The sequence below is a fragment of the Pleurodeles waltl genome, chromosome 11 (genome assembly GCF_031143425.1).
Source record: "Pleurodeles waltl isolate 20211129_DDA chromosome 11, aPleWal1.hap1.20221129, whole genome shotgun sequence".
Taxonomy (NCBI): domain Eukaryota; kingdom Metazoa; phylum Chordata; class Amphibia; order Caudata; family Salamandridae; genus Pleurodeles; species Pleurodeles waltl.
The window spans coordinates 877,817,674-877,838,281 of NC_090450.1; the positions used below are offsets into that span (position 1 = coordinate 877,817,674).

At 47.5% G+C, this 20,608-nt stretch overlaps 1 protein-coding gene across 1 annotated transcript in view; it reads right to left on the reverse strand.

Moving 5' to 3' along the window:
• Positions 1-20,608, reverse strand: part of MYO1H (myosin IH) — a 570,182-nt gene that overhangs the window by 17,419 nt on the left and 532,155 nt on the right. The window contains exon 29 of the mRNA XM_069212716.1: positions 16,563-16,660. Coding sequence (XP_069068817.1) covers positions 16,563-16,660 — 98 coding nt within the window. The remainder of the gene's footprint in view (positions 1-16,562; positions 16,661-20,608) is intronic.

Sequence of the window (20,608 nt, forward strand, 5' to 3'; positions counted from 1 at the left end):
CCACAACCCTTTACGAATACAAATCATTGCCACCAGATAGACATCAAGATCACTGCAACAAATACACACACACCCATACATCCCTCACGCACTCCACTATGCACACCCAATCACACCGCCCAACACCCACACACTTACCAACATCACACAACACCCATGGCCCCACAAAGGCACCCCCGTTTCACAGATGAGGAGTTGCGGGTCATGGTGATCGAAATAGTCAGGGTAGAGCCACAGCTCTTTGGAGCACAGGTAAAGCAGATATCCATTGCAAGGAAGATGGAGCTATTGTGGAGAATTGTGGACAGGGTAAACGCTGGGGGACAGCATCAAAGAACAAGGGACAACATCAGGAAGAGGTGAAATGACCTACGTGGGAAGGTGCGCTCGGTGGCAGCAAGGCACCAGCTCGCCATACACAGGACTGGCGGTGGACCCCCACCTCCTCCCCCGCAGCTCACAGCATGGGAGGAGCAAGTCTTGGCATTACTGCATCCTGAGAGACTCGCTGGAGTAGCTGGAGGACTGGTCACTGGTAAGTCAATATTTACCACTTATCACCCCCATACCTGCATGCCATCACACCCCCTCACCCTCACTACCATCACTCCACTCCATCCCACACACTGCACCTACACATATGGCTAACCCCAATGCCTAGCACTGCATACTATACCAATGCATGGCCTGCCCTCCCAGCCCTGCATGGACACCCATCACCAAAGCATCCACAGCATGGGGAATCTAACAATCACACAATACATCACCATACACAAACAAAGGTGGCAGGGAAAAAGCAACCATAGAGGGGAAGATAGGGATGTACAACATGTCACAGGCATGAAACATAATACAGGACTTACACCCCCAGAGGTGCCCCAGCCAATCTCAGTGGAGAGGAGGTGCCACGATTATTCAGTCCCCCAACAGAAGATGCACCCAGTGATGACAGTAAATCTGGACTCCAGGATCTGGATCAACAAGCTGGCCCAACAGGACCACTGCAAAGTCGGTCAACCCAGCCCACTCTCAGTCCACCACAGAGCCTCCCCCAACAGTTACCAACACCACAGCACCCACCCAGCGTACCGACACCTCTGTCCCGAGGACATGTCAATCAGCACTGTGCCCACCTGAAGAGGGACCCCAGTCCATACCTTTTACCCAAGACAATCAGGGACCTGGGGTTGAGGAAATTCGATTTTTAATACGATCGTATCGACCCGCCATTTTGTGGCCCGCCGCCATTTTATGTTGCCTTCACTCAGGCAGCACAGCGAACGAAGTCCATTCTGCCTTTTCTGCTTATTCTGCAACATGGTGTTCAAAACAGCCTTCTGCCTCTATCTTTACAAGGCTGGTATTAAGGTCTGACCGAGTACACTAATCCCTGTCTGGTTTTCTAATCCTTGTTTCAACTATCTGTAGGCTCACACTATTCTCCGCCGATCTTATCTTATCGTCTGGCCTTCGCTGTCCTTTGCTAGTATTCTCTCATTTCACAACTGTCCTCCAAACGCACACAAACTTATCACACCACATGCAACTTCGTTGTGGATCGGTTAATGAATTAGTTCAAGGGAGGGGTGACAAACACAGCTGGAGGGGAGGCAACCTTAAGTCACTTGATACTTTGTTTTTCAATTCCTTCTATTGGTGCTGTCTTGTTTTCCGACATTTCTATTGGCTCTGTTCTATCTTTACATTATTCTTACTGGCTCCTTTCTATGTGTTCTGGGAGTGTATGTAGTTAATAAATGGTTTTTATACGGTATATAAGATTGTGCGCCACAAAGTAAAGTGGCAGTCTCCTGAGAACATACCTTGTGTACTTCTTGGACAACTGTACTAGCTGCAGCTAATAAAATCTGATGTTTTACGCCTGACAGAGTGTCCCGTGTCTCTGTTAGTTGAGGCAGGTGAATCCAAGGAGATTTCAGGCGTACCCTGCGCCGCCAGGCCCATAAGGTTCTGGTTCTTCAACTGGCGCCCAACGTGGGGCGGCTTCAGCGGTACCGGTTCTGCCTGAAGGTCGTGAGGAACCCCGTAAGAAAATTCTGGAGGAATCGCGAGCCACGTCAAGCGACCCCTGTATGTCGAAGTGGTCCGAAGGTCTTTTTCAGCGCGGTTACTCCTTCCTGACGGCTACTGACGACTGCTGCCCTGACTGCCGCCCTGCCTTGGCCCTTTCTTTGATGATGTATGGTAAAGCGAGACGATAGACGGGCCTCTGTTGGTGTAAGAAGACATCCTTAGTTAAGTATTTGGTGGGTCGCGCCCACAAATTTTGGTCTTTGTTTTGTCCTTAGGTCCTTAGATTTGGCCATTGCAGTGGCCAAAGTCGAGGGGTAAGTGCATTTGTGCTGTGTAAACTGAAAGTTTTACCCCCTTGATGTTTGTGAACAGCCAGTAAAAATCGTGAGATGTCTGGTCTGACTAAGTTTGGAAAACTTTGTTGCTTTGGTTGTAATAGGGACTCCCAGTTTGAGGACTCCTGTCCGATTCCTTCGGTTGGAACTCCCACATATGAGCTCTATTCTAAACATGGTGTTGGTCCTATTGCCTTTAATAAGACATGGACCCGATATACAAAGAAAGATGGTGTTTTAAAATGGCCAAAAAATGGTAGTTTCGAAACTGATGTGCTAGATAATTTAGAAGCAACGTTATTTAAAAGAAAAGCCCGGCCGGCAATGTTTGACTCTTTTCGCCTTTGGCGTAAGGAAGCCAAACAGAGAGAAATTAAACAAGCGAAACGAGATAGGAAAACACAGGGAATGACGATTATACAGGCTGCTCAGCAATTCAAAGATGATGAAATAGATAATGCAATGGAAATTTCAGACAGACAGCATCGAATGGCAATAGATAAATGCTATCCGACGTTGCCTATCTCTTCCCTTGATAAGAGAAAAGATTTTGAGGAAGATTCCTTAATGTCCCACTTATTGAAATTGCCTCCGCCCTATGTACAAGGTGCTAATGCACCCCCGATGTTACAGCCTGTTCAGCCGCCAGTTGTGCTTCCGCCTGCTCCAGCTTTTCCACATTTGCCTCCTCAAGTATTGCCTATGCCAGCTTTGCCTTTAACTCCTTTGCCTTCTGCTCCTTTGGCAATTTCTAATGCTCCTTTAGTTAATTCACCTAATACCTTGTCCCCTATCCTTATGTCAAATTCTCCATCTATGCGTAAGCGATTTACCGATACTGTCTCTGGTCTCTTATCACCTTTCTTTGAAGCTTTAAATGTGTCTCCAGCTTTTTCTCGAAGACAGTCTCGTAGTCAATTCCCAGACTCTGAAGAGCGAGAAAAATTGGACTCACTTGCTTGTAGATGGATCAAGAAGGGTCCCCAATATAGTACGTCTGATATTATGTCCACCTTTCTGCAATGGAATGCACCTACGCAGAGATATGTTTTTAAAGTTATGTGCGATACTCTCGCTAAAGAATGGGAGGATATGAATTTGGGTTCGGTCCCACAGGATCTGTTAGATGTTCAGGCTGACTTTGACAAAGGACTTATTGTGGGTTCTAAGGTTGAAAACGCTGTCAGAACACTTATTTCTTTCAGATCCCTATTGTTCTCACAGACTTTTCCTGATTCTGATCCTTCAGTTAGGACAGCACTGAAAAACTATCCCATGAGAGAGGTTTCTCCAATATGGAAGGAAGAAGTTGCAGCAGCAGGTGCTAATCCAGCTATTCCTGCGCATTTTCAGCGCATATGGATACATGTCCCCTGGAAAAGGTCTGAAGTTTTAGCACTTAAACAGTCACTACCAGATCCACGCAAAAATCCTGCTGGTTACTATAAAGAGTTGTCGCAAACAGTTGATGCATGTACTATGAATCTAGCAGATATTGACATGTTGATGGGAAATGTAGTTCCACAGACAATATGGGCTAAAATTCGTAGAGAGGATCACGCTCAAGAATTAGGCGGCGATTGGAACGCTATTATTGCCGCAGATAGAGGTCAAGTAGGTGGTGCAAAGCCCGACGCTTTGATCTCAGAACTCCCTGGTAGGATTATTACATTAATGAAAACAATGATGCCTGCTTTGAGAGTTAATTGGGATAAGCTAGCAGTATGTAAACAAAAGAAAGATGAAAGTGTTTCCGATTTCTTTACCCGATTCGAGGAGACATTCATTGATCACAGTGGTCAAGATATGGCTACAGAAGGGGGACAGCGATTATTTGTGGATAAGTTCGTATATAACTTGCTTCCTGAACTATCACACAAGCTAAAAGACTCCGAGAGTTCATGGGCAGTTTCTTCTTCCGCCCAGATATTGGCTACTGCACAATATTATGAAAATAGAGACAAAGAAGAAAGGGAAAAACAAGAGAAAAAGACGAAAGAATTAAAAACTAAAGTTCTCTTGCAACAGGCTTATCCTCCTCGTTATGTTCAGCCTCAGTTTCAACAGCCTCCGCAGTTTCAGAGGTTGTATCAAAAGCCTGAACCATTCATTCCAAGACCTTTGCTAGGTCCCAATCAATGTGCTTATTGTAGGGAGGAAGGTCATTTTAAGAACAGTTGTCCGGCATTGTTGCAGCGTAATGGAGCAACATCTGCTTCACGAGGTCGTGGTGGTTCTCAGTCAGCAAATAGAGGTAGAGGTCGAGGTGTGTTAACCCAAGAGCAGCGTTCTTTTGTTCCTCCAACTTCCGGAAATTACTTTGACCAGCAAAATGTTAGGTCTACACAGTATTACAGTGAGGATCAGTATATTGAAGGAGGGAATGAAAGTCTTCATTTTGAATAGGACAGCCATGGACAAAGTAAGGGGGTTACGTCAATTCCAGTGGATCAGAATGGACCTTATGTTAATGTCACTACAATGGGTGTTTCAGAGCCATTTCTTTTAGATACTGGTGCCATGAGAAGCTCTATCATTCATTCTAAACTCCCTGGCGCACCTTTGTCTGGCTTAACGAATGTATCTGTAGGATTTTCTGGCGCCCCTGTTCGCAATCCAGTTTCTTGCCCTTTGCCTGTTTCAATAGGCCCTTATGATTTAGAAGCTCCGCTTCTTCTGACGAATGGTTGTGGTGAAAATCTGTTGGGTTTAGATCTATTAAAAAGAATGCATGCTACGATATATTGTTCACCTTCTGGTGTATACCTCACTCTAGGACAGAAAATGACTAGTCCAATGTACTTATCAAAAGATCAATTCCCATCTGAATTGCTTTCTCTTCCCGAAACGCTTTGGGCTACGGGTCCGAATGACGTTGGTTGTCTTGAGATCCCACCTTATGTTGTTACTCTTAAGCCCAATGCTGAAATGCCACGTATTCCGCAATACAGAATCTCTACTGAAGGTGAGAAAGCACTTCTGGAAATTGTCCATGATTTGATTCAGAAGGGTGTGGTTGAGGAAACGAGAGGAAATACATGTAACAGTCCTGTTCTTCCGGTTCTTAAACGCACTGATCCTTCTCAGCCTCCTGTTTATCGTTTTGTAATTGATCTTCGGGAGGTAAACAAGATTGTCGTACCGCAGTTTCCTGTAGTCCCAGATATCACTGCTCTGTTGACGATGATACCTTCTACAGCGACTTGGTTTTCAGTTATTGATTTAAAGAATGCTTTCTTTAGTATTCCCATCGCCGAAGAGAGTAGAGATATTTTTGGTTTTTCCCTCGGAGGCCGAAGCTTCCGGTTTAAACGCGCACCTCAAGGTTATGGTGAAAGTCCCTCTATTTACAGTCAAGCTCTAAAATGTCATCTTGATGCCTTTTCCTTACCGTCCGGTGCCGCTCTCATTCAGTACATGGATGACTTATTAGTTGCCGCTGATTCAGAGGAGATTTGCAAAAACGTGACCGTTGCACTGTTGCGTCATTTGTTTGATCTAAATCACAAGGTTTCTCCTTCTAAATTACAATATGTCTGTCGCGAGGTGACTTATTTGGGTCATCTCTTGTCAAAGGAGGGACGACGATTGACCCCCGAACGAATTCAGGCAATTGCACAAATGTCAGTGCCATCCACACAAAGAGAGGTACGTGCTTTTTTGGGCATTACTTCTTATTGTAGACAGTGGATTCCGAGTTTCTCTTTATTGGCTAAACCGCTGTTGGCGCTAACTTTAAAAGATACGCCTCAGCCTCTTCCGTGGACTGACGAGTGTCAGAAGAGTTTTACTGATTTGCGTATTGCTTTGTGTTCTGCTCCTGTATTGGGTACTCCTGATTACAGTAAGCCCTTTACGCTCTATGTCCACGAAAGAGAGGGTTGTGCATTGTCAGTCTTAACGCAGCGTTTTGGAGATCAACAGACCCGATGTTGATTGACTACTTGCATGACCTTACAACTAAATTGCGTGTTCTTCATCAACAGGTTCAGAGTGCTCTACCAGAGGCTTCCACAGACCCAGGTCATTCCATCCGACCAGGTGACTGGGTCTGCACGAAAAATTTCCAACGACAGAGAAATTTGGAGCCCAGATGGAGAGAGCCACGCCTGGTTCTTTTGACCACAAGAACAGCAGTTAAAGTCGAAGGAAAGAAAAACTGGGTGCATGCCGTGCACTGCAAGAAAGTGCCTTTGCCCTTGCCTTTCGATCAGTGGGTCCGTAGAGGCATCAGTGACTCTGATAGTGAGAAAGTTCCGCAATTTGTACCATTCAGTGATGCGCGTCTAATTGGAACACTTTCTGAGAAAGAGGACGACGACATCCTCCAAGAAGCAATACCATCGCATCGTCGCTTGAACACGACAAATCCAGGAACATTGTTTCAAAACCAGACTGCCTCTGGACAGGAACGCCATAATTTGAGACCAAGACCAAAGAACTTGTAAATTTCTCTCCTATGTAGTACTCTATCCCGGTTGCAGGGTCACGGTAGGAGTCTTAGTTACGACCTGAGTAAGTGGCAATAGGCCTGCAGGACCTCACAGTGTCATAGGACGGTAGATAATCGTGACTACAGTGATTGAGGAAGATTGCCGTGAGCATCCACTTAGAAAGATGGAGGCTACATTAGATAAAAGAGAAAGTAAAAATGTAAAGAATAATTGTAAAGAAATATGTAGTCGTTGTAGTATTGCTCTATGCGTCATTATATTGTCGTGTATTCTTTTGGCATCTGTAAACTGGATCATTATTACTCTGCAGCAAAAAGTTGTCTCTTCTCCTACCTCTACATCTTCTTCTACTATCTCTCCGCACCTATTTCACACTCTTCCCCAGCATGAACTCATCAGAAGAACTGAATACTTTAACAATTCCTTCGTCCAGTTGTTACATCAACATCAGTTAGTGATCAATACAACTGACTGTTGGGTGTGTGGACTCATACCACATACGGTAGAAAAAGGAATGCCATATTTAGTTCTTCCATTCTCCTATGAAGGTTCCGCTTGGGCTTATTTTGTCATTTTCAATAATGCATATCAAAGTAAAATTAAACAACCTGTCAGTTCACATAGTGTTGGTTCAGATTTCAGTCATAGTTTATTGATAAAGGGAATGGTAGCTATGGCTAAAATCATGGAAAAAAGTGAAGCTTCCATAGATGAAAGAAAAGCATATACCAATTGGAACATAACTGATTACATTTCCAGCCTCAATGATAAGGTTGAGCAAGGAAAATCTCCTCCGATACGGGTCATACCCCAACAAGGAAATTTCTGTCTGCAAATAAATGGTAGAACTCCAAACACCGGACAAAGAGAAAGTTTATGTTCCCATACATATGTTTATTCAGCCCTGAATTCACTGCCGTTAGTACCATCTCAAGGTACATACTTCGTTTGCCACGATAGGGCTTATACATGGTTGCCAGCTGATTTCTCTGGTACTTGTTATATAGCCTTTCTTCTTCCCCCTACATACACCGCTCCTGCGAACCATCATAAAAATAGATATGGCAGAGGGATTGTGGATTCGAAAGACACAGCAGGACAAGAGGGAGGAGATTTCCTCAAAGGATTTCTTCCCTTCTGGGGTCCAATGGCCAACAGCAGAAATATAAGGCAATTGGTTCGTGTCGTAGAAACCACCATAGACATCACTGTAGGAGCTTTAAGTAACATTACAGCTGAACTACAGGCTGATCGTCTTATGACCTTGCAGAACCGTGTTGCCTTAGACTTTGTTCTTGCGGACCGTGGTGGAGTATGCAAATTGATCGGATCAAGTTGCTGTATTTTCATACCTAATGACGCTCCGACAGTATACCAAGCTATCTCTAAGTTACACATAATCTCCGAGTCGATTCATCAGGACGAAGGAGATTGGTCCTTTTCAGAGTGGTTTTGGGGATTACTGTCCAAATGGGGTTGGAAGGTATTGACATTCTTTGGAGTAATTTTAGCTTTTATATTCTCTTGTTGTCTTTGTATGCACTGCGGTCCTGCCATCTGCAACCTATGTGCTACTGCATGTATTCCCAAACCCAAGTCACAAAGAGCAGAGAATATCAAAATGATGGTACAGCAACAGCTTGATGACCTCATGGCCATAGACATCGACTCAGATTAACATGAGTTTGTGTATCTTGCCTGAGTTCTGGCAAAAGGAGGGTCTGAGGAAATTCGATTTTTAATACGATCGTATCGACCCGCCATTTTGTGGCCCGCCGCCATTTTATGTTGCCTTCACTCAGGCAGCACAGCGAACGAAGTCCATTCTGCCTTTTCTGCTTATTCTGCAACATGGTGTTCAAAACAGCCTTCTGCCTCTATCTTTACAAGGCTGGTATTAAGATCTGACCGAGTACACTAATCCCTGTCTGGTTTTCTAATCCTTGTTTCAACTATCTGTAGGCTCACACTATTCTCCGCCGATCTTATCTTATCGTCTGGCCTTCGCTGTCCTTTGCTAGTATTCTCTCATTTCACAACTGTCCTCCAAACGCACACAAACTTATCACACCACATGCAACTTCGTTGTGGATCGGTTAATGAATTAGTTCAAGGGAGGGGTGACAAACACAGCTGGAGGGGAGGCAACCTTAAGTCACTTGATACTTTGTTTTCCAATTCCTTCTATTGGTGCTGTCTTGTTTTCCGACATTTCTATTGGCTCTGTTCTATCTTTACATTATTCTTACTGGCTCCTTTCTATGTGTTCTGGGAGTGTATGTAGTTAATAAATGGTTTTTATACGGTATATAAGATTGTGCGCCACAAAGTAAAGTGGCAGTCTCCTGAGAACATACCTTGTGTACTTCTTGGACAACTGTACTAGCTGCAGCTAATAAAATCTGATCTTTTACGCCTGACAGAGTGTCCCGTGTCTCTGTTAGTTGAGGCAGGTGAATCCAAGGAGATTTCAGGCGTACCCTGCGCCGCCAGGCCCATAAGGTTCTGGTTCTTCAGGGTCAGTGGCAGTGGGCACACCTTTCAGGGGACAGGGGCAACAGGGAAACTGGGAGGACCCCCGTGCGCCAGTGGGAGGACAGGACCAGGGAACCAACTCTCCAAGAGGCACTCACCAATGTCCTGGGTGCCTACCAACAATCCCAGGACACGATGGGCTAGATCCTGAACAACATGCAGGAGAATAAGTGGCTGCAGGAGGAACACCATCAGGAGATCAGGGACGACTTGCAGTCCCTCAATACCACCATGATCTCCATAGCAGGGGTGCTGGCAGACATTGCCAACAACATCAGGAAATGGACTGCACAGCAGCGGGCCCCTACCACTAGCCAGTCTATTGACCAGCCCTCAACTTCCGCTACAGCTAGTGGACAGGAGGCCCCGCCACAGGACCCACAGGCCACCAGCACCCCTCCCCCTGCAGAAGGTGAACCACCCCGCAAACGTTCCCTGCGAACCGGACAGAAGCCAGAGACACTTGCCAAGACCAAGACCACCATCAGAAAATGATACTCTCCTGATTGTCCCCCTTGTGTCCCACCCTGTCACCTTGTCCATTTGAACAGTAATTGCTCCCCTTCCTATGGCCCCTTGGACACTGGACCTGTGCTACAAACTGACTGGAACAATGCCCTGGACTTTCCTCCACCATTACCCCATTCCATTGCACTTTACCCTCAATTTTATAGCACTACAATAAACACCCTTGAACACAATTTGAGTAACACTGTTTTATGTGTCTTAAATGTGCATTTGTGGGAACAGTCACATCGGGTGCAAATGATCTGAACACTGTGATAGCTAACAAATAATGACCTGGAACTGTCTGTAGTGATCACATCACGACAATGTTGTCATATCACAAACATCTGGAAAATGAGAAGCCATAGGTGACAGTAAGTTGATATGCAAAGGAATTGAATGCCATCATGCCACAGGCACACATATAAATCAATAGTCAGAGTAATGTTCAGTTCCACTGTCCCACCTGTTCGTCATTGGAAGTATTGTCGTATAACTGATCTTCTGTTGTCCTCATCCTCATCCTCTGCCTCCACATCCTCACTGTCCTCAGGGTCCACTTTTGCCACAGACTCATCTCCAGTCCCCTCCTCCTGCAGAAAAGGCACATGTCGTCTGAGGGCCAGGTTGTGCAACATGCAGCATGCCACCACTATCTGGCAGACCTTTCCAGGTGAGCAGCACAGGGATCCACCTGTCAGATGGAGGCGCCTGAACCTGGCCTTCAGGAGGCCGAAGGTCCGCTTGATTATTCTTCTGGTTCGCCCATGTGCTTCATTATAAAGGTCCTCAGCCCCTGTCCTGGCATTCCTCACAGGGGTCAGCAGCCACGATAGGTTTGGGTAGCCAGACTCACCTGCATGTTTTGAGGTACAATATTTAGCCTCACATAATGCTATGGGGAGAACACCTGAAGGCATACACTGACATACAGTGGGTGGGGGATCTGGCTCACCTATTAGCCACACTCTGTGCCTCTGTAGTAGGGCCATCAAATTTGGAATGCTGCTATTCCTCAGGACGAAGGCATCATGCACAGACCCAAGATGCTCAGCAGTGATATGGGAGATGTACTGGTCCGCCAGACAAACAATTTGCACATTCAGTGAGTGGAAACTCTTACGATTCCTGAACACCTGTTCATTTTGGTTGGGGGGGGGGCACTAACGCAACATGTGTACCGTCAATCGCACCAATTATATTGGGGATATGGCCCATTGCATAGAATCCTGCCTTTACAGTGGTCAAATCTTCCACGTGGGGGGAAAGCAATATAGCTGCACATGTGTTTCACCAGGGCAGACAAGACCCTTGCCAGCACTATAGAAAACATTGGCTGTGACATTCCTGCTGCCAAGCCCACTCTCACTTGGAAAGAACCAGTTGCCAGGAAATGAAGCACTGGTTGCACTTGCACAAGAGGGGGGATCCCAGTGGGATGACGGATAGCTGATCAGGTCAGGCTCCGACTGGGCCCACAGCTCTGTGATTATGGCCCTGTCCAGTCTTTAGGTGAGTATTATGTGCCAGTCCTCCAGTGTAGCTAAGTCCACAAGGGGTCTGTACACAGGGTTTGTCTTCTCCTCCCATTGATCCACAGTGGTAGGTATCTAAGGGACACAAGAGTGAGTAGACTGTCACAATTTGAACAATGGAACCACAACCTCAGCGTACATGTTGCATTTATGTGATGGGACAGTGGGAATGACAGGTATGTGCAAATCTAGGCAGTGACACAGTAAAGGTAAATCTGATGGTTGTCTATCACCATTACATGGCTACAGCCTGTCCTGTATGTAGGGACAGGTGGAAGTGCGGTAACTACGCTGACGCTGGGTGTCATGGCGGAAGGCGGTCTTGCACCACCGTGCAATTCCTCATTGGATAATATGGGGCTCTATGGAGTACAGTGGCCAATAGGGATCTGCACCGGCGGTGACGGTGTACACCGCTGCGGACATGACTGCCATTTTATATCTGATTTCTCACTTGTTTCCTGACCTTCAACAGGAGAACACCTACACTGAGTGTGCTGCTGTGACATGTGTCTCGAACCTACCATGGCCCGTGTGACCGGGGAAAGGGCCACTGCCTTCACTTCAGAGGAGTTGGAGTGATTGGTGGATGGGGTCCTACCCCAGTATGGACTGCTGTATGGGCCTCCAGACCAACAGGCGAGTACACCTTGGGCACAATGCATGTATGAAGGATGCATGGAGATGCGTGTGCCAGCATCGTGTCATGGGTGTGAGTGATGTCATGTGGTGGTGTACATGGTGTGCGACAGGCGACGTGTGTGCCAATGGTGAAGTAAACAGGATTGGTGGGCCATATCTGTGACAGGCTGGATTGTATGTGTAATGGTCTCTTCCCATCTGTATCGCCTCTGCAGGTCAGCGCCCATCACAAGAAGGGATTATGCCGTGCCATCGCCAAGGATGTGTGACCCTGCGGGGCTATGGCAGGCAGAGCACCCACTAATGGAAACGGTGGAAGGACCTGAGATACTGGGCATGGAAGACCGTGGAGGCCTAGCTGGGGATGGTCTCCCAATGAGGAAGGGGTGCCTATCGGAACCTGCCCCTCTGATGGCCCGCATACTGGCGGTGGCCTACCCAGAGCTGGATGGGCGCTTGAGGGCATCACAGCAGCCACAAGGTGGTGAGTACAGTGGGCATTACTACAATAATTGGTAGGTGGCATGGGATCCGGGTGGTGTGTGTCAGTTAATGGGTGCCCCTAATGCCAGGCCAGACATAGCAGCGTGAATCAGCTCCAGGGTAATGGTTGAAAGGGAAAACAAGGTAACCTAGCTAGGTTGCATTTCATGTCAGACCGGGCTTTGTGGGTCCCAGGAGGCATGCAGTTGGCAGTGTTTGGCCCTCATCTTGCTGTGGCATCTAGCCAAATCAATGGCAGTGCAATGCATATTGCTCAATCCTGATCCCTGTGTGTGACGATGCTGTGTATGCCAACAGCGGTGTTTGTGCAGTAATTGACCCAGTGTTCTCTTTATCTCTCCCCTTTATCTTCTGTCATCCTGTCCATGTGTGGATTAGCATCATCTGGTGAAGGAGCAGGGTCACCGGCGACAGACGGAGCTGCATCCCACAGGACCCAGGAGGCAGAATCCTCCAATGCCGAGTGAACCTGTCAGATGGAGGGTGAGGGGAGCACCACAGCAGAGACAGGAGGCGACAACACAGCCTCAGATACCTCCTCCGATTCAAGCTCACTGGTGTGGCGGACATCTCTGTGTGACCACCCCAGCTGCAGGTACAGCAGCCACCCTCGTACCACCACCACCCTCCCAGTAGCCCCTCAGCGAGTTGCCCGTGTCTGCTCACCCAGGAGGGTGGGCATCTCCTTCGCCCCAGGCACCTCAGGCCCTGCCCCAGTGGCCTTGCTGCCCTGAGTGAGGAGGCTATTGACCTCCTGAGATCCATCTCTGCAGGGCAGTCAACCATTGTGAATGCCATCCAGGAGCTGTCATCCCAGATGCAGCAATGCAATGCATTCCTGGAGGGCATCCATGGTGGATTGATGGCCCAACAGAGATCGATTCAGGCTCTGGCCTCTTCTCGGATGGCAGTCATTATCCCTGTCCCTACCCCCCCTCCAACTACCACTTCCCAGTCCCAGTCTCCTCAACCCCAACCCATCCCATGCACACCTACAGACGAGCATGCACACAGGACAACACACAAGAGTAGCACAAACACAGGCACCACACTTCAACACACAAGCACTCACGCACACATCAGACAGTTGCAGACACAACCACATCCCCTGCCTCCACTGTCTCCCCCTCCTCCTCCTCCGACTCCCTCACAGTCACGTCCTCACTCACACCTGCATGCACCACTTTAACATCCACCACCAGCATCACCACACCAAGCAGCACACACACCTCATTAGCAGACACCTCCACAACATTCATGCACACGTCCCCTGTGTCCTCTCCAACCCTTTCTGTCCCCCCTCCTCCTAAAGGTCACAAACACAAGCAATCAGACACCCAACAGCCATCCACCTCACATCAGCACACTCCCTATGCACCTGCACCCAAGTCCAGCAGACATACTCATCCAACAACCACTCCCTCAACCTCCACTCCCATCCCTCCTCCCTCTTCCTGCCCCACTGTCCCTAAAAAGCTTTTCCTTGCCCAACTTGACCTCTACCCTCCCCCTCCCCCCTGTCCTGCCTGTAAAAGCAGGGTCCCAACGACCCAGCCCCTCAGCCAAACAGTCCACGTGGACAGTCGAGGTACCTCCTAGTCATGGAGGCAAGGCAGTGATGGTTCCCACTCCACCAGCCAGGAAAGGTAAGGATCCCACAGCCACTGCAATTAAGGGGAAGAAGTCCTCAACTTCTGCCATGAAGGGGAAGAAGCCCTTGACTCCTGCCATGAAGGGGAAGGAGGCCGCACCTCCTGCCATGAAGGGGAAGAAGCTCTCGACATCTGCCATGAAGGCTAAGAAGCCCTTGACTCCAGCAGAGGCTGGCAGGATGACACCACCACCAGCGGTCACGGAGCCCTCACCTCCAGCAGAGGCTGCTCAGGAGGCGCCTTCACCAGCTGACATAGTGCAGCCCTCACCTCCAGATGAGACAGTGCAGGCCTCACCTCCAGCACAGGGCATGTAGGCTACCGTCCTGGGACTGCTGTACAATGAGCCCCCTCCAGAACCAGTGGGCATGCCACCCACCTGAGAGACTGTGACCTTGCACTCCCAGGACAGAGAAATGGGCATGGAGCCCCCTCCAGAGCCAGTGGGCAAGTCACCCACGTGGGAGACTGTGGCCTTGCACTCCCCAACACAGAGAAATGGGCATGGAACCCCCTCAAGAACCAGTGGGCAAGTCACCCACCTGTGAGACTGTGGCCTTGCACTCCCCAGCACAGAAAAATGGGCATGGACCCCCTCCAGAACAAGTGGGCAAGTCACCCACCTGAGAGACTGTGACCTTGCACTCCCCATCACAGAGAAATGGGCATGGAGCCCCCTCCAGAACCAGTGGGCAAGTCACGCACCTGAGAGATTATGGCCTTGTACTCCCCAGCACAAAGAAATGGGCATGGAGCCCCTTCCAGAACCAGTGGGCAAGTCACCCACCTGAGAGACAGTGGCCTTGCACTCCCCAGCACAGAGAAATGGGCATGGAGCCCCTTCCAGAACCAGCGGGAAAGTTCCTGATTGCAGCTGAGGTGCCCCCCCACCCCCATCCCCCTGAGGTGCCTGCCCAAGTGCAAAATTATGCCCCTGCAGAGTTCTGAGCAGTTGATGTCAGGTACAAGTTGGGCCTTGGACTGTGCACTGTGGCCATGTGGACCCTTTGTACTTTGGACTGGGCATTGGCCCTTTGGCGACAATTGTACATATCAGGTTCATGTGGTGGCTTTTCCCTTGCTAATACATTTTCAGTACTTCCGAAATCTGGTCCTTGTTTTATTGTGGTGTGTGTCGTGTGCGATTGGTTTAGGTCTGTAGCTGGTTGTGTGTATGGTGTATGTGTGTCTGGTGTGTGTTGTGCGTGTGTCACTCTCGTTTTCCTCCCTCCCTCCCTTGTGAGCTAGGTGGCTGTACTCACCGTTGTCTTCGTCGGCGTTGGTGTTCCAGGTGGACCACGCCGTAGATGAGCATCGGGAAGACATGAAGTTCTGATTCCATGGACGCTGCGGAATCCTCTGTGTCCCTGAAGGTGAGTCTTTCTTTTTCTGTAATGTGTTTCCGCCAAGCTTTTGATGGCATTGGCACCGCCCCGGAAATCCTGGCAGTTTCCTGTGTCATTACATGGTGGGTGGTACTTTGTCTTCTGCCTGGCTGTTGATGGCGACCGCCGTGGTGCGTGGTGTTAACGCCCTGGCGGATGGTGTGGTACATTGGCTGTCTATGGGAGTTCTCACCGCCATGGTCATAATTTGGCGGTAATTACCACTGGCCTGTTGGCCGTATTCCTGCCACTTTATCACTTACCGCCAATGTCATGATGAGGGCCATTGTGTCCGTTGATCAACTGTTGAGTTCTGAGCTCTTACCCACAACACTACCTCCATTGAAAGCATGTAACTGCTTGCCCTAGCTACCCTGAGACTACACTGAAAAAAAGGGTTGTACTTGGTACAGTTTGTAAAGCCATAGTAGGACAGAACAAGGGCCAACTGACCTCAGCCATCACGGTTGAGGTCCAGAAGGCCCCTTCTGCTCTGTGCCCCTGCCAAACCATGGCTAGGTTGCAAGACTGCTTCACTTCACCTTATGGAAATGATTGTTGTGGTAGAGCTTCTACTTATCAGTGACACAACAAGCCAAGCAAGTGGGTTTGTTTGGAGGCGAGAAGGCAGTAACAACAAGATATTGTCTTCTTTATTGTACAATTTGTCTTACAGAATGAACATTTAGCTGTTAAACACCCCTACAATTCGTGATTTCCCATTCATTGGGCTTCAGCTTATGTATCCTGGGAAGGGTGTTTTTCTTTAAACATTAAAATTCTCAATTTCCACACGTTTAGCCTCCCAAGAACAAGTAGAAAGATGACCTTTCAAAAAAATGCTAGGCTATTACTTCTTAAATATATTCAGACCTTTATTAACCAATGCACTTTGATAAAAACAAATACATATGGAGTATGTTAAGCATAAGAATATTGGCAAACATGGATGTGCGTGCATGCATGCACAGATTCATACCTTCCCTGGACAACATTTACACTGTTTTCTTTTTTGGTCAGCATACACAATTTGGTGATGGTTTCAAAGATCTGGTCACAGTGTAAGATTGCATCTCCCTGGGAGCAAGAATAAAGGAAAAAAATACAGACTTACATCATAATACATGATACTTTTTGTGACTTCATAGCATTCATCAAAATAAACAGCTAGATGTATTAACTAGTATTTAAGAGATTAATGTGTTTACATGTGCTACCATGATATGATCAAAACAGTATTTTAAATGTTTCTAAAATGTGCTTGCGTAAAAAAGATTAATTAGTACACTAACCCACGAACAACCCTAAAGCAATTTTGGAAAGGTGGTATCTGGAGGCACTGGAAGGTAGAGTCAACAAGAGATTGTAACAGCCCTCTGCCCTAAGTTTTAAAAGTAGAGGAGGTTGGGACTTGTGGACACGGAGAGTGAAAGAGTCTCCAATTGCATCTGTATATTACCACAAAGAACATTTAGAATAAAGTTTTAAACCCATTCCAGTGAACAGGCCCTGGAAGGTATTTGTTCTGTGTGAGAGAGTTAGCAAAATCATAGAAAAATGAAGAGGATGCTAGGAGCAGGTGCACTGGGCTAGGGTGTCAAACCAATCAATCAATCAGAGTTTGTAAAGTGCAACTACTCACCCATAAGGGTCTCAAGGCACTAAAGAGGTTAGTCGTCTGAGCTTCAGTCGAAGAGCCAGGTTTTAAGGTCTTTCCTGAATTGGGGTAGCAGTGGTGACTGCCTGAGGTGCAGAGGCAGGTTGTTCTATCTCTTTGCTACGAAGTAGGGGAAGGATCTTTCGCCAGCCGAGGTCTTTCGTATGCAGGGCACAGTGGCTAGTGCTTGTTGAGCAGAGCAGAGAGGTCTGGTGGGGGAGTAGAAGGTGATGCAGTGGTTGAGGTAGGCGAGTCCTAGGTCATGGAGGGTCTTGTAACTGTGGATGAAGAGCCTGAAGTTAATTCCCTTCTCGATAGGGATCCAGTGGAGTTCTCTTAGGTGATTGGAGATATTTTTGCAGTGGGGAACGTCCAGGATGAGTCTGACAGAGGCGTTTTGGATATGCTGTAATTTCTTGAGGTTCTTCTGGGTGGTACAGGCATAGAGGGGGTTGCCATAGTCGAGTCTGCTGGTATCCAGGGCATGGTTTACAGTTTTGCAGCAGTCTTTTGGGATCCATTTGTAGATCTTCAGGTGAAGTTGGAGTGTGTGAAAGCAGGAGGATGCAACTGAATTGAATGGCTGGTCATGGTGAGCGATGAGTCCAGGATGATGCTGAGGTTGCATGCAGGTTTGTTTGGGGGTGTGCTGAGGGTCGATGGCCACCAGGAGTCGTCCCAGGCTGATGTGGATGCTCCAAGGATGAGGATCTTGGTCTTGTTGGAGTTGAGCTTAAGGCAGCTGTCCTTCATCCAGGCGGTGACGGCTTCCATTCCGTTGTGAAATTTCTTCTTGGCAGTAGTGGGGTTTTCAGTCAGTGAGATGATTAGCTGGGTATCATCGGCATAGGAGATAATGTTCAGTCTGTGGTCCCTGGCGTTGAAGAGTGTGTGGCTCAGGGACGAGCCCTGTGGAACTCCGCAGCTGATCTCAGTAGGTTCTGACAGGTAAGGCGGAAGTCTGCTCTGTGTTTGGTCAGACAGGCAGGAGTTTAACCATTGTAGAGCCTTTCTGCAGATGCTGGCGCGTGGAGCCTGGAGCAGAGGGTGAGGTGTGAGACTATGTTGAAGGCAGCCAATAGGTCCAGTAGGATGAGGCTGTATGGCCGCGGTCGAGGAACGAGTGGATGTCATCTGTGGCCGTGTGGATGGTGGTCTCTGTGCTATGCTTACTCATGAAACCTGATTGGGAGTTGTCCAGGATGTTGTTGTGCTCACGGTGCTTCCAGAGCTGAGCGTTGATGGCCTTTTCTATGACCTTGGCTGGGAAAGGCAGTAGAGAGATCGGGCGGTAATTCTTGAGGTGCAGGGGGTCAGCCGTGGGTTTCTTGAAGAGCGGGTGGATCTCGGCTTTCAGTCTTCTGGGAAAGTGTCTGTCTCTATGGAACAGCTGAGGGTGTGTCAGAGCTTGGTGCAATGGATGTGTTGGCCTTGTTGAAAATGTGGTGAGGACGGGGTCTTTAAGGGCTCCGGAATGAATGCTGCTCATGATGGTGTGAGTGTCCTCTAAGGTGAGGGTGGTCTAGCGGTGCAGAGTCTGTGGTGGCTCGATGAGATGGATCTGGTGGGTTATTGGAAAGCTCAGAGGGTCTTGGGATCGAAGCTGTCAGATATGTCTTTGGTTTTCCAGTGGAAAAAGTTAGCCTGTCACAGAGATCTTGAGATGGAGGGATGCTTTCTGTTTCTGATTGGGGGTTGGCAAACTCTTTCACCATGGTGAAGAGCTCTTTGGTGTTGTGAGCTGTGGCGCTGATGTGGTCCTGCAAGGTGGCTTTCCTGGTGACTCTGATGAGGTGGTGGTGGGATTTGGTGCCCACTTTGAAAGCCTCGAAGTATTCCGGGCACTTGCTAGTCCTCCATCTTTTCTCTAGCTGTCTGCAGGTGCGTCTGGAGTCCTGGAGTGCGGGGGGAAAACCAGCTGGCCTTCATGAGGTGGTGTTTAGCTGAGGTCTTACGGAGAGGTGCTAGGGTGTTGGCGCATTTGGAGATCCATTGGTGGAATCATGGTTAGGCTGCAAAATCTGCCTTTTTAAGGATTCACACTCACCCATATCCTGTGTTACATTGTGGGGGATCAAATTCCCCTGTGGAGTTGATTAACTAATGCATAGACGGGCTGAAGTATTCATTAGTCTTTTTGTGATATGCTCGTGAGAAATCATTTCAGAAGCAAATCTTTCAATTTTTGACAATTCCTTCTTTAACTCAGTTTGCCACCCTTTTTGGGAACTATTGGTTGACTAGTGAATTTTGATTGCTCACGCTTTTTCTTTTTTATTAAAGATTGTAACAGAGGCACATGGAGCATTAGTTAAAGGCGTCCTGTTCTTATTACACAATAACCATGAATCAGGAACTGTAACTAGATTGTCTAGTTCAAAAGGGGAAGGGCAACCAATCTATAAACCAACGTCCATGCCTTCTCTTAGACCTTCTTTGCCATTATTTCCTCCCAAATTTGCCTCTGTTTTAGGAGTAATTCAGGAGTATTACAGTCAAGACATCTAGGATATGATACAAATTAACTGTAATTGTTTCAGGCTAATTTTTCGAGAAGATAAAATTTGTTCCAAGCAGTGGAGTGAGCCAGATTATTGCGCATAATCCCTGGTTGAGTGAAAAGAGGCATTCATTTTAAGTTTCTGTTACCTGGAAATATTGGAAGTGGATGATGAGAGTTTGCCTGGTGTACTACAAGATTAAAACTTGGGAACTTTCTTAGTTAGTGGGGTCTGAGTTATAGGACTCCGAGGATTATTATTTAGGCTAGTGTTGCCAAAGAATGATTTAACTGAGGTAATATCTGGCAAATTATAAACCATTTCAGGAGACTCAGAAAACCTTTTACAAACAGATCGCCCTCCCGGGATCATTAGTCACATCGGACAATGTGTTTCCTGTACAGCAGTCTTATCAATGTATACCGTCCTCCACTGATTTAAAAACGACAGGCTGGGATAGTAGGTAGCCTCTTCAGTAAACCTAAATAGTTCAATCTATTCCCCAGGTGTTAGGTCTTGTTCTTTTGGCAATTCTGGCTGCAATTAACTTCCCCAAATTTTGTAACCATTATTTCCCTAAGTGAAAGCAGGAACCAAAGCAGGTATCTTAACTATTAATAATAATTTGAGGGTAACTTGCACAACACCCTCTACATTCTTATCTACAAAGAAGTTGTATAAAACAAATTAATCATAATGCTAAGGGTAATTAGGACAGAAGGTAGACGTCTAGACATAGACACCTTGCCCAGGTGTTCATGTACTCTGGTCCATGGCACTTGCAGATCTGTGCCACTCTACTTCACATACTTCTGCTTACAATTACATAACACAGGTTGGCTTTTGGATACAGGGACAACAGACCCA